General features: G+C 38.8%; 1 protein-coding gene across 2 annotated transcripts in view; it reads right to left on the reverse strand.

The window, feature by feature from the left end:
• The window catches only part of fbxo41 (F-box protein 41), a 47256-nt gene that overhangs the window by 14382 nt on the left and 17203 nt on the right, over positions 1-15671 (reverse strand). For both annotated transcript variants that reach the window (XM_063008738.1, XM_063008739.1), the window contains exons 3-4: positions 5342-5549; positions 1119-1189 (exon numbers count right to left, since the gene is read on the reverse strand). In XM_063008738.1, the coding sequence (XP_062864808.1) occupies positions 1119-1189; positions 5342-5549 (279 nt within the window). The remainder of the gene's footprint in view (positions 1-1118; positions 1190-5341; positions 5550-15671) is intronic.

The raw sequence follows: 15671 nt of genomic DNA on the forward strand, positions 1-15671 counted from the left end.
TTGCAGAAGAGTACCTTTTATTTATTTTTATAGACTGAAGCCAAATATGTTTTCTTTAATCACCCAGATTTTTTGTATATGGGTGTACACTGATCAGGCATAACATATGTGCTTAACATGGGCGGCCAAGACTCATTGATGCACGTGGGAAGCAAAGGTTGGCCCATGTGGTCTGACCCAACAGACGAGCTACTGTAGCTCAAATTGCTGAAGAAGTTAATGCTGGTTCTGATAGAAAGGTGTCAGAATACACAGTGCAGCACAGTTTGTTGCGTATGGGGCTGCATGGCCGCAGACCAGTCAGGGTGCCCATGCTGACCCCTGTCCACCGCCGAAAGTGCTAACAATGGGCGTGTGAGCATCGGAACTGGACCATGGAGCAATGGAAGAGGGTGGCCTGGTCTGATGAATCATGTTTTCTTTTACATCACAATGATGGGCATCTAGTGGAGTCCATGCCTCGACGGGTCAGGGCTGTTTTGGCAGCAAAAGGGGGACCAATACAATATTAGGAAGGTGGTCATAATGTTATGCCTAATGGGTGTATACTCACGTATCATTACATACAGTAGATATGTACCAGTGTTCCGTGGGGAATTTAAAACAAAAAATTCACCTGCAGAAACACGTCTGGGCATGTTAGGGCATGCAAACCCACGCATATCCACGCTTAAGCAGCAGTTCTCTGACAGTTACAGGCTAGAATTAATTGTGCAAACATCTCTGGTGCTGTTTCTTTTTCACCGTTTTGAAAAATTGAGCGTATGAGAACTAAAATATTAATGCCCTATGCACCACTACAATGCCAAGTAACTGTCAATAGTCTAGAATTCTTCTAATGCAACAATTCTTCATGCCTACAATCATGACTGAATACAATCCAAGTGATTGAAGGTTGAAGGCCTTGCTCAGGAGCCACACAGTGAACCAGCAACCTTCTAATCACTAGTCCGGTATAATAACACTAAGCTACAGTACTGAGCTAGTAAATTTTTGTTGCCAAATGTTTTGCAACAGAAATACTGATTTTAAAAGGCTGTAAAACTGTTCAAAATGTTAATCTGTATCATGTTTCTAAATAAAATAATTCCATGTATCTCAGACCAAAAGAGACTTACCCAGTGCTGGGGGAGGATCGCCGATCAGACACCTGGTACACCCCTCTGGAACCCGAGAGACTGGAGTTCCTCTGTGTCAGAAAGAAAGTGAGAAAAGGTGATGATTTTGGCATGCCGTTTTCAAATTGCTAAACTCAAGGTCATAAATAACCTTTTAACATCATCAGTCCAGCCAGTTTGGCTGACTGACAGCACATGGATGAACATAAAATCGTCCACATTTTTTCCACAGGTTTTATTTATATTTTTTATTTTCACTCAAAATCTCCATGTTCCACCTTTTGGCATTTTAATTTTAATTACAGTAATGGAAAAATGTCACTGGTTACACCTACATTTTTTTATAAACACTTTTTCTACTTTTGTAGATATTCAATTAATAGTGAAGTTTTTAAAACTTTGCACAGCTGTTCTTTGTTTTATCTTGTTATATGTTTTATGAATTTAGGTTTTGCATTACATTAAGTATTGCTCATGCTAAAGCCAGGACGTCCTGGAGACCTGAATTCATGCCTTGCTTCAAGAGGATAGATAGTGTACTCTGTTTTACTCCCGCTGCTCCAGTTAGGACCTGTTTCAAATCACAGCGTGCTCCTGATATAGCGTACCCTCTTCCTGACATCCCGAATGCTCATGTTTAAACAATGAGCAGGAGAATGTGGGTCATGGACTGGCATTTGGGAGCAGTTTGTATTTATGAGTTCTGCCATTGGTAGTCAGTGGTACACTGTATTACGTGCTGGCTGAGCCAAGGCTTATCCTACTGCACGGCAGGGTAATGTCAGTGACCCCATTTGTGCTAGTGGGGATGAACAAATGCTTACACCCACTTTTTCATTAGGACAAAAAATCCCGCGTGCACTATATAGTCAAAAGTATGTAGACACAGGTCTTCCAGTGACACTATCTGTTTTTTGGGGGGAATTTCTAGTTATGTCCACTTCCCCAATTATAACTTACTAGTATAAGTACTTACGAGTCGCAGACTAACCTCGCCCCCCTAGGCATATTTGTCACAGAGAGCTTTAACATATACGAAGAATCATCCATCCCTCGTGCAGGTGCCTCGAGCAGCCAGCAGAGTCAGCAGCAATGAGGAACCCTATCAACCTTCCTCTCTTGAAGCTGTGCATTATATCGATGCACTCTCCGAGCACCAGACATACCCATTGGTAATAGGTTTATAAACTACACTTCCAAAAAAGTGGGAACATTTTGTAAAATGCTGTATAAAGTATAAACAAGTGTTTATGATTTGTTAATTCTCTTGAGTCTTTAATTAACTGGCAAAAGTACAAAGAAAAGATTTCCACAGTTTTTACTGACCAATTTAATTGCGGTCAGGCAAGTGGGCGGACAGACAAACAGATGAGCTGCTTTATTGATCCAAAGGAAGAGCAAAAAATAAAGCTGGCCTGACCTTAACCCCACTGACACAAAATCTTTTCAAAAGCCATATCAGGGTGTCAGCTGTCTGCTTTTGCCATACAGTGTATCAGATCTCTGCTTTTAGAACGCACTAAGTAAACAATCTATACCACTTATTAAAGAGCCAGCAGAGGACGAAATGCTGTCAACCCTGGAAGACATGATCCCACAACCTCCTTGATTCATTCTGATATTCATAGCTCAGTGATTTCTAATTTAAACCCAGAATGAATATTTCACACCCTCTCTGAGCAGCTGCATTTACAAATGTATTAAAAAATAAATGACAGATCACTGATGTTATCTGTAGTTTGTATGTATCCTCACTGTATGTGCAATCCTCACTTGTTTGCATGATTGATTTACTCAGTACATGGATGGATAAGCAAACGTTCTGTGAAACTGACATCTAAATATTAATCATTTCACATCAAATTTGACAAATTTCTAACAGGTGTAATAAATAAATCCTATGAGAAAATGCAATTCTTTGCAGCAATAGTTTAGGCAAGGCTCTTTCCTGTTTCAGCATGACTGTGCCCTTTTGAACAGAGAGCTCTATAAAGACAAGAAGAAAATCCTAGTGGTCTGCCCACTGAAGAGCTCTGGAATGAACTAGATCAGTGTTTCTCAACCTTTTTTCAGTCACGGCACCCTTTAAAAGTATTCAAAATCTCGAGTCACCCCAAATGTATTAAAAAACTTACACTCTGCATCCCTCGGACTGCTAACACACAAAAACACTACAGGGATGAGACGTACTGTGGTTGCATTGCATTAAGCTTCAGAAAAATCCTCTCTTGTGTAGCGAGGTGCCTGTGTTTGTTTCTGCTTTAAAACATACGCACCATGAACCAATCAGATTTAACATCATTAAACAAGTTTATAGTTTATTTCTCAATTATTTGTCATTATACCACTAGCACTGCTCATTGTCTGCATGGTTTCTCTGTAGCTCGGTTACGACTTTCAAACTTAGACTTAAAAGAAGCTTTATTGGACAAATAAGGACATTCGTATTGCCAAAGCAAGTTAGAGAGAAATAATAAAAAGAACAATAAAAAAGAACAAATATATACAAAACAGTTACATGTGCAAAAATATAAAATAGAATAAAATATTAATAAAAACAGTGCAAAATAATAACAATAAAAATTATAATATTTACACTAATGAGCTCTCTCTCTCTCTCTCTCTGTGTGTGTGTGTGTGTGTCGCTTGCTCTCTCCGCGATACTGAAAGTGATTTGAATTTCGACAATTAACAGCTCTTATTATGACTGATTAATTCCCTCTACTGATAGAAGCGGAATGGTTGAATTACACCCGATATGAACTGCACAGAAATATAAATATAACGGCTCCCAGAGGCATGACTCGGTTCCTTTTGTTCATTTTAAAGAGCCGTTCAATAGAATCGGATCGTTCGCGAACGACTCATCACTATAGGCAACGCACGCAACCCGCGTTGACGTTGTAGCGTGGGGAAAGGGGCGTGTGAGACAAAATTTGATGTTTGAGGCGGCTAATGGTCTACATTTTCATGATAAGTTGACTTTTTTGTATTTTATTATTTTTTTTTTAATTTATTGCATATAATATCAGTAACGTGAGAATATATTTGACGGCACCCCTGACGAAGCCAGACGGCACCCTGGTTGAGAAAGGCTGAACATCAATGAGGCTTTCTTGACCAACATCAGTGCCCAGCCTTGCACATGCTATTTTGACTGAATGGGCACAAATTTCAACAGACATACTTCTGACGTGAACCTTTTTATCCACCTGAGGTTAAAGCCAGCAAATGTGAGGCTGCCAGGCCAACAATACTTTTCCTGCTGGATGATGGGAATCTGCAATATCTGCACTTACAATGTTCAGAACTTACTGTCAGAATATACCACAGACTGGACTGAAATGTACAGCACTATAATCAAATTCTTTATGCTTTTCACTTGGTAGAATAATTTTATCTGCATGGATTGTTTAATTCTAATTAAGTTAAATTATTCCACTGAATGAGGATGGAGGTCCCTAATGAGTCTGGTTCATCTTAAGGTTTCTTTCTTGGAATTTTAAGGGAGGTTTTTAAATTTTATTTTATTTTTTCTGTGTATTTTGTAAAGTGCTACACAAATAAATTTGACTTGACTTAAAATGGCATAAATATCAGCAATTGTAACCACTACTTGTTTTGGGTTTGGTTTTAAAACAGGGATCGATACTAACACTTCGGAATACCATTGCACACTATATGTCCAAAACTATGTAGACATAATTACTGGTCTTAATTACTAAGTTCAGATGTTTCAGCCAGATGTATTGCTAACCCATGCTAAATAAAACTAATTATATAAATAAATGTTATGCTTTAAAATTGTGGCCAGTTTCCAACTCCAGTGGCCTTCACAAAGCCCTGACTTTAATCAAATCAAATACTACCATTAGAGTGAATTAGAACATCCTGCAAGCCAGTTCTTTTCTTCCAACGTTCTGACCACAAATTCTCTTCTACTCTAAAAAGTCATGCAATCCCAGTCACTATAATGCCTATGGTTTTGGAACATATAAACTGCCTTACACATGCTCTTTTGACTAAATAGGCACATATTCCAACAGACATATTTCAAAGTCTTATAAAAACCCAGGTTAACATTGTGCAAAACAGGGGTCTGGAGTAACAGTACTTTAACACAGAAGCAATAAAAGTACCAAACATGTCTTGGCTGATTGCAAACATCTGGCTGAATTATTTAATACACAAGGTCACTTGTAATAAAACCACTTTGTCTTTACCTGGCGTCCGTTGGTTTTGGCATCCTGTAGGCTGCAGTGACTCAGACTGCCGTTCGGTGTGGTTCCACAGCTGCTGATGATCTGGAGTTGTTTTTCAGCACGGTCAGCACGCTCCAGTAGCTCCTCGATAAACTGCTGCAGGCGAACCTTAGCGCTGGCTTCACGTGCCGCTGTCTCCTGGAGGAACTGATCGATCTGAGCTACCTCTCTGCACACAAGGACAAGAGCTGTAAGCTGCAGGAAAATGCAAATTTGTATAGCAACAGCTACAAAGTTAGGGTCTGATATTGCTTTATGCTTTGAACACATGTGGTGCTCTGTTTGACACTCCCCTGGGTCAATTGTCTTCCAGAAAGATCCATAATTTTTGGCAAAGTCTAGAATTCACTCATTTTTTAAATTATTATTATTACATTTATGTGTCTAATTATTTATTGATTTTTCTTAACCCCCTAAACAGAGTCCAAAATTCTGTCAAAGGATACATTTTTAACACTTTTTATAGACTATTTTTGCAAAGACTTTTCCCATATGTCACTATCTAGGAAATCTCAAGAACATCTTTTGATGTTTTCTTCTCCTGCATGTCTTCCATCTTTTTGTTATTTGCTTGTTTATGTGCTTCAGCATTCTACAAATCCCCTGAGCAGCGCTGCCCTGTTATCTGTGTAGAAAAAAATAAATGCTTTGAATCAGCAAACAATGCTACATGGCTTCAGCCGTTTGTGCTGCTTGTATACAAAGACTGACACAAACAGGCTCTTCTAATGTACATACAGAAACCTTAACGGTATTATTTCATACATTTAAATATTTATGACTTTTTATAGGTCTTCCTTTACAAAGGACTTCCCAGGGGACAAGAAATTAGGTCTTTCCTGTATTTATGTTGAGACATCCTGTTAATTTTAGCAGCTAAAAGGAACCCATAGTTGAGGTCAAGTTTACGTACATTTTTCCATGTATGTCATGGCAGTATTATGTAGCTGTTTTGATAAACATCAACATGCTTCAGGCATACCTCTGGTTGGATCTTTCACCACTTAGCGTGGAAAAATGAGTGACATTCAACCAAATTTGCTCACCGTTTAGTAAAGTCCACATATTCTCTATAGAACTGAGGTCAAAACAGATTTGGTCATTCTAAAATCAATGATGTCTGTCCTAGTCCCGGCATCAAAAATTTACCACCTGTCTGCAATGTGTCAGTTACACTGGCAGCAAAACAGCCTTAATAAAAGGTACATAAAGGACGGGTGGCTAAGTGGGTAGCACTGTAGCCTCACAGCAAGAAGGTCCTGGGTTTGATCCCCAGGTGGGCCGGTCCGGGTCCTTTCTGTGTGGAGTTTGCATGTTCTCCCCGTGTCTGCGTGGATTTACTCCGGGTGCTCCGGGTGCACAGTCCAAAGACATGCAAGTGAGGTGAATTGGAGATACAAAATTGTCCATGACTGTGTTTGATATTAAACTTGTGAACTGATGAATCTTGTTCCTGTTCCTGTCATGAATGTAACCAAAGTGTAAAGCATGACGTTAAAATCCTAATAAACAAACAAACATTAAGTTTGGGTTTATTCACCTTTTCTCCTCTAAAAACTGTAATTCATTGTAACTGTAGCTAAATATTTGACCAATGAACTTACATCCAAAAGGTTTTTCTTTGACAGTCAAACTAGCCATAATAATATGCCATGGTCAATCATGATCACTAACAAGGAATTAGGAGGCATGCCATAACAGAAGTTTCTACAATATCAGATTAATATTGGTTTTGACATATATACTTATTTTATATATTGTTACCCAACAGATTATTAGAAGATCCACAGTTCAGTAAATTTATTTCTGTATATGTATTTGTTCATGGTGACCTGTCTGGAGTGTTTTCTGCCTGTCACCCAATGAATCAAACCCATAGCAATCCTGACCAGGATGAAGCAATGGTAAAAAAAAAGACAATGAATGAATGAATGTGTTCCAATCATTCAGTCCCAGTTTAACCAGTTGCAGAAATTGTTAAACTTCCATGCCAGATGTAACATATCTGTCTCTTGTGACTGTATGTAAACCTTTGACTGTTTTAATACGATTATTAATGAGATTTCAGCTTCTTGCAGCTCACAAGCAAATGTATTTGCCACTCCAATTTTTTTCCACATAAACAAACACTCAAAAGTCTCCGGGGTGTAATAATAATGAGGCAGCAATTAATGAGCTGATGGAAGAGTTTAATATTTAAAAAGCTGCAGTGATTTTACTTGATTTAGAATCTTGGCCATGTTTATAATGCACTGTTCATTAGAGATCGATATTCAGCTCCCACACAACACAGCCTGCAGTGACAATGCAGAAATCCACAATATCCATACGTGTCCAATTAATTACAAAAAGGTTTTCTGACTTTTTGTCTTTATTCCATTTCATTTTCATGTTTTACCACTGTTTTATCCTGGTTAGGGCTGCTGTGGGTCCGGATTTCTATTTTACTTCATCACTGCATGTAATGAAGTAATAAACTCTGGTCAGGACACCAATCGATTGTGGGGCTTCGGCCAGCTCCCTTCATACAAAGCCAGTCATGTCAGTATGTAGACACCTGACTGGTTGATAGCACAGATATAGGTTCGAAACCCTGAATCCCAGCGGTGGTGGGCTAGCACAATTTACCACTGTGACACCGGAGCTCCCAGCTAATCTATTTTAACCATACACGCCTGTCTATATTGGACAGCTGGTCAAAATCACTGCTTTTACCACTGATTTCAATAACAACAATGTGCTAACAGATACAAGAGACCAACTAAGAACTGGTGGAAGTACACAAATTCAACTGAATGAACAATTATTTTCTTACATAGACAAATAATAACTAGTAAAAGTACACAATTTATACCTGCTTAAATAAGTATATGCTTACAAAATGTACTGTAATACATATAAAATGTAGAATTATAGCTTTATTACTGGTAAACACCATGCTTTTACTTTTACAAGTGCTTTTGTCTACTCAATGCCGTCATGGTGTATTAAGGTGCTTTGCACAAAATTGCTTTCATGTTTTCAGCTAATTTGCTGAGGACCTCAGAACAGCTGTAGAGAAAATACATTATATCTCCCTAGTTTCCTTCTTCTATCTGATCTCTTCTTCCTTTTTTCGGTCTATAATTTCAAAAAAGGTTGCTGACTAATAGTAATAATAGTTCTTTTTTTGATTGGGCATATTAAATATGATGTATTTTAGTCAGGTTTCTAGAATCATGGTAGTAGATCGTAGTGGTGATGTTTCTGTTGTAATAGAGTAGTACCTAACTGCAGCAGTGGACACTATTAAACGTGTCGTTTTACTGAAAATGTTTGGAAAAAAAAGCTGATACAGAGAAGCTCCTGGCTGGATTGGATTTTACCTAACAGACCTCATCAGTTTGTGATTATTCTTTAAAACCTTGAGTGTCCCATGTGGTTGGAACTTTGTTTTCCCTGATGATGCTGAGAAAGTGGTACATGATTTTTTAACAATTGATAATTATAAATGTACTTGTTTATATGAAATCCTGAGATTTTAAACTCAATTTAAAAAGTACTATGAGAACAAACATTATTATTGTTTGAACATCAAGTTCTTTTTAAAAAAAAATCTTGCTGCTCAGATCTTCTACTCCAATGTAATTTACTGAATGTGAGAAAAGCAGTCCTGAAAATGATTTTAAGTGCACACTGGAAAGTTTTACCACACATTTATTATATGTGAATGAAGCAAGCTTATATAGTGGATTTCTGCAAGAGAAATGTGAGCCTATGCCTAACTTAGTTAAATTTTAATGATGGAATAGCCCAAAGCTAAGTTAACAGTTATGGAGCTGAGATCGGAGAAGACATAAAACTTTTTTACGCAGGTACTATGGTTAACTATTACTAGGATGTGTAATTCTGTTGAACACAGCGGTCAAAGTAAGAACAAGTGACTAAAAGTTTATGGACACCTTCATATTCTATCTATCATTTATTATAATCCATCTTTCATTTTCTTGTGAATTGCTTTTATTTTGTATTAGAATCGATTTCCTATATTTGTCATAAATACAATAATGTACAGTACAATTAAATTATTTTTCTGCATATCACAACTTCTTAATTCAATTGATAGCCCAGAGCTCTACCCACTGTTATACCACCGTCCCAATAAATAAAGCAAAAGGATGCAGTGATATAGCATTCCCATTTAGGTTTAAAAAGACACTGAAAACTATAAGTTTGAGTAATGAAGTGGTGTTTAATGGGGATACTTGGGGTGCCGCTCACTAGTGTTGTAGATGACTGCAGAGACAAAGAGGTTGTTAATTGATCTCCTGTGTCAATAATTTTAAGCATTCAAGCACAATCGGCATTTTCCTTTTTCTATGGGGTGTTACCCATTTTTAGGTATGTCATATTCTTCTATCAGCTATGCATTTGCGACTAAAACTGGCTCAGGATCCACTGACATTTTATGCCATCATAAAACAAAGATCATTTACATAATCATTATGCCACATTGAATCAGAATGTATCAGATTAGTGCTATAAACACTTCAATGGAACACTGGACGCTTTAGGCATTTTTATAATTACTACCATATTAAAAATGTCTTAAACCCCAAAATATGCTGCCCACAATTGCATATGCTGGCTAAGACCCATTAACGGTGGTCATGCAGCATTTGGAAAAGCAGAATACACGACTCCAACTTGGCACAATTCATGCAGAGAAGGTAGGCTTGTTGTGACGTGTAGTCATGTTGCCTGGTTTATCTCACATACAAACTCTTACATCAAAATCAACACTCCCAGTATGTAAAACTGGATGCCCAATTGTTTTCAGCTTAACAGCTTGCACAAAACTGAGGTGCAAAGCTTCATGGGAATGTATTATTAATTCTGTCTGGGTTCTGGGTCCCACCCAGTGGACTGTGGGAGATTTAGGCATAGGTCACGTAACAGTTCTGGCTGACAGAGGACCATCTGTGCTAACAGTGGGCTACTAGAGGCATAGGTAGTGCATGGGTGATGTCCCACTGCTATTCTGAAAAGCCCGATGTTGTCTTTACTAGTCTTTTAAACAGCTTATGACTAAGATGACATTTATCGCTTTCACCCCCTTCCCCCAAAGTGATTTATTATTTTAATCTAGTACAGTTTATAGCAAACTGCCCCCCTCTACTAGAACTTTAGTTTACTGCTCCATATACGGTGTCCAACTGCTTTTTACCAGTATCAAAGCATAACAGAGTTTAAGAGACGAGCTATGAGATGATGTTAGAGAGAGATTGGGGGACAGGATAGGCATTTTTTTTCTCTTTTGCCCCCTGCAAAAACATCATCGACCTCGATTCAAAGCTTTCAGGATTCCAGCTGTGCGTGAGTGGCCTCTCAAGAAAGCACAAAGAGGTGCTGCAAATCAATCTCACTAGGTAAATATTTTATACTAGACAGACACCCATCCTCTTCCCCTAAACCTAAGAGCTTTAAGTAATGATTTTGTAGACTACTAGCAGAGTGAAAAAAACTACAAACACACACAAATATGTATATATATATATATATATATATATATATATATATATATATATATATATATACAGTGTATCACAAAAGTGAGTACACCCCTCACATTTCTGCAGATATTTAAGTATATCTTTTCATGGGACAACACTGACAAAATGACACTTTGACACAATGAAAAGTAGTCTGTGTGCAGCTTATATAACAGTGTAAATTTATTCTTCCCTCAAAATAACTCAATATACAGCCATTAATGTCTAAACCACCGGCAACAAAAGTGAGTACACCCCTTAGTGAAAGTTCCTGAAGTGTCAATATTTTGTGTGGCCACCATTATTTCCCAGAACTGCCTTAACTCTCCTGGGCATGGAGTTTACCAGAGCTTCACAGTTTGCCACTGGAATGCTTTTCCACTCCTCCATGACGACATCACGGAGCTGGCGGATATTCGAGACTTTGCGCTCCTCCACCTTCCGCTTGAGGATGCCCCAAAGATGTTCTATTGGGTTTAGGTCTGGAGACATGCTTGGCCAGTCCATCACCTTTACCCTCAGCCTCTTCAATAAAGCAGTGGTCGTCTTAGAGGTGTCTTTGGGGTCATTATCATGCTGGAACACTGCCCTGCGACCCAGTTTCCGGAGGGAGGGGATCATGCTCTGCTCAGTATTTCACAGTACATATTGGAGTTCATGTGTCCCTCAATGAAATGTAACTCCCCAACACCTGCTGCACTCATGCAGCCCCAGACCATGGCATTCCCAGCACCATGCTTGACTGTAGGCATGACACACTTATCTTTGTACTCCTCACCTGATTGCCGCCACACATGCTTGAGACCATCTGAACCAAACAAATTAATCTTGGTCTCATCAGACCATAGGACATGGTTCCAGTAATCCATGTCCTTTGTTGACATGTCTTCAGCAAACTGTTTGCGGGCTTTCTTGTGTAGAGACTTCAGAAGAGGCTTCCTTCTGGGGTGACAGCCATGCAGACCAATTTGATGTAGTGTGCGGCGTATGGTCTGAGCACTGACAGGCTGACCCCCCACCTTTTCAATCTCTGCAGCAATGCTGACAGCACTCCTGCGCCTATCTTTCAAAGACAGCAGTTGGACAGCACGTGCACTCAGCTTCTTTGGACGACCAACGCGAGGTCTGTTCTGAGTGGACCCTGCTCTTTTAAAACGCTGGATGATCTTGGCCACTGTGCTGCAGCTCAGTTTCAGGGTGTTGGCAATCTTCTTGTAGCCTTGGCCATCTTCATGTAGCGCAACAATTCGTCTTTTAAGATCCTCAGAGAGTTCTTTGCCATGAGGTGCCATGTTGGAACTTTCAGTGACCAGTATGAGAGAGTGTGAGAGCTGTACTACTAAATTGAACACACCTGCTCCCTATGCACACCTGAGACCTAGTAACACTAACAAATCACATTACATTTTGGAGGGAAAATGACAAGCAGTGCTCAATTTGGACATTTAGGGGTTTAGTCTCTTAGGCGTGTACTCACTTTTGTTGCCGGTGGTTTAGACATTAATGGCTGTATATTGAGTTATTTTGAGGGAAGAATAAATTTACACTGTTATATAAGCTGCACACAGACTACTTTTCATTGTGTCAAAGTGTCATTTTGTCAGTGTTGTCCCATGAAAAGATATACTTAAATATCTGCAGAAATGTGAGGGGTGTACTCACTTTTGTGATACACTGTATATACACACACACACACACACACTGATTAGCCATAACATTAAAACCACCTCCTTGTTTCTACACTCACTGTCCATGTTATAGGCTCCACTTACCATATAGAAGCACTTTGTAGTTCTACAATTACTGACTGTAGTCCATCTGTTTCTCTACATACCTTTTTAGCCTGCTTTCACCCTGTTCTTCAATGGTCAGGACCCCCACAGAGCAGTGACACTGACATGGTGGTGGTGTGTTAGTGTGTGTTGTGCTGGTATGAGTGGATCAGACACAGCAGTGCTGCTGGAGTTTTTAAACACCTCACTGTCACTGCTGGACTGAGAATAGTCCCCCAACCAATATATCCAACCAACAGCACCCCGTAGGCAGCGTCCTGTGACCACTGATGAAGGTCTAGAAGATGACCAACTCAAACAGCAGCAATAGATGAGCGATCGTCTCTGACTTTACATCTACAAGGTGGACCAACTAGGTAGGAGTGTCTGATAGAGTGGACAGTGAGTGGACACGGTATTTAAAAACTCCAGCAGCGCTGCTGTGTCTGATCCACTCATACCAGCACAACACACACTAACACACCACCACCATGTCATTGTCACTGCAGTGCTGAGAATGATCCACCACCTAAATAATACCTGCTCTGTGGTGGTCCTGACCATTGAAGAACAGGGTGAAAGCCGGTTAAAAAGGTATGTAAAGAAACAGATGGACTACAGTCAGTAATTGTAAAACTTTAAGTATAAGTATACTTTAAGTATACTCTAAGTATAATTTATACATAAAACAGTAAGTTTATAGTTAATAACAGATGAGAAGCTACTATTCACAAATTTATTTTGAAAAGTTATTTTCCATTTATGAAACAGTTAAAACTGTAATACGTTGGCCAGTACTTGTCGCTCCAATCTTTAGGCCAGCACGACTGGCCCGCGGGAGGAACTCCCTACATATTTATCCATAGGCCACTGCTGCGGGCCCATACAGATCAATAACGCAGATGCGGTCTAAGGAAGTGTGTTCTCCCCCGTAGCTATTTATAGACTGCCTTTCAGTAATTTCATAATATTTCTGTGGGTGGGCATACATTTTTTTATTCGATGGATAAGACTAAGACTACACTTTAAGAATAAAATCTATAAAATAAATAGAAAAATACTTGGTAAAATTATCAGTAAAGTTTAATTAATTGTATATTTTTAATATAAACAAAGGAGATGTCTGCAATACACTGAAAAAGTAGGGACAGAAGCAAAACAAGAGTGAATAGTTTTTAGAATATTTAAGTTATATCTTATTGAAATATTTGACCTTCAGCACCCAACTGTTATCAGCAAAAGATGCTAAAGAAATCTGTCATGTTATGGGGGTGCATCAGTGCCCACAGCATGAGTGACTTGCATGTGAGAAGGTACCACTGACGCAGAGGCATACATTGGGAATTTAGAGGTTTTCCCAAGACGTCCATGGTTATTAAAGATAGACAAATCCAGGCTTCAATCTACAGGCACTACATCAGCATGCCATTGTAGACACTGAATCTGTATGTGCTTGACTGGCCTGCCTGCAGTCCAGGTCTCCTAATAAAATTAAGAGAAGAAGCAGACTACAGCAACCATGGACTGTTAAGCAGCTGAATTATGGTAACAAGCAAGAATAAGCACAAATTTCACTTGCAAAACTGCAACAAGTCATATCCCCAGTTCCCAAATGGTTAAAAAGTCTTATTAATAGAAAAGATGATAGAACACAGGGTTAAACATGCCTCTGTTTCAAGTTTTTTATAGTGTTGCAGGGATCAAATTCAAAGTGTGTTCATCTTTACAAAATACAATCATGTTGGTCAGTGAAAACATTGGAAATTCATTTGTGTCCCTAAAGTGTCCCAACTTTTGTGCAAATGGTCTATAAACATATACATACATGCATTTTAGTATAGTGTCCGAGTTCCCTATGTTTTTTTAAATATATTTTGTTTATAAAATACATTTTATGTTCATATTTATAGGATTTTCTAGTACATATTCTGCACTAGTATAGACTATACACTAGTATTTTCAATATACACTAAGTTGCTCAGCTGTACTTCACATTATGTTTAACTTTTATTAATTTGTTTTTGCATATATATTATTGCTCAGGATTATATTTAGGCTTACACATGCCTTACACACACATACAACCTCTGTTTTTAGAATGCACAAGCATGCAAGGTCACATGGACAAAGATGAGAAAGACTGAACATTTTCTCCATTTGAATTCAGATGAAAAGCAGCCGGACAATAAATTGAAAAGCACTAGTTTGCATTTATATTCAGAGACCTGAGGCTGACGTTTAACTAAATTGAGCCCAGGAGAGTCAGCAAGCCAAGCTGAATTTCCCAGCAAGCAAAACCTCAAAGTATTCTCTCTATATTTGATGGTAGTGTCAGATTTTTCCAACATGCTCTGCAATGTAGTCATTTTGGTCTGCCATATATTCAAGCTAGTGTCATTTTATCTATGTTTATGTAATGGCATCATTGGCATTAGTATTGCTTTTAGTAAGCGCTCTGGCCAGACAGTTGCCAATAGTGACAAACCCACAATCACAAATCCTGCAAGGCTGAGGGAAAAAAAATTAAATTGCTGATGGATTTATGTACTCAAATAGAAGACAGGTGATTTACATAAAATAAAATCACAAGATAAGTTGTATTGGTAGCTCAGCTTTGCTACAATCAGGTTACCACTGCTGGACCCTTATGTAAGACCCTTATCCCTCAATTACTTGGATTGTATTTTGTCTTTCATAGATTATCCTCAATAAAATGCCAAGACTGGCTTTTCAAAAAAGAACAGATAAAAATGTCCCCTTATCTCTACTGTATTCAATAGGCCAAGACACTGCTGATGTCCTTATCAAAAGAACTACTGATGCTGGACTGCTAAGCTTCCCACATTTATCCTATTCAGGGTCACAGTGGGTCAGATTCACTGGGCCAAAAGCAGGAAACACCCCAGACAGGTCGCCATTGCATAACGGCAAACACACACTCACACACACCTAGGGGGACTTTAGTATCTCCAAATAACCTGGCTGCAT

The sequence above is a fragment of the Trichomycterus rosablanca genome, chromosome 14 (genome assembly GCF_030014385.1).
Source record: "Trichomycterus rosablanca isolate fTriRos1 chromosome 14, fTriRos1.hap1, whole genome shotgun sequence".
NCBI classification, from domain to species: Eukaryota; Metazoa; Chordata; class Actinopteri; order Siluriformes; family Trichomycteridae; genus Trichomycterus; species Trichomycterus rosablanca.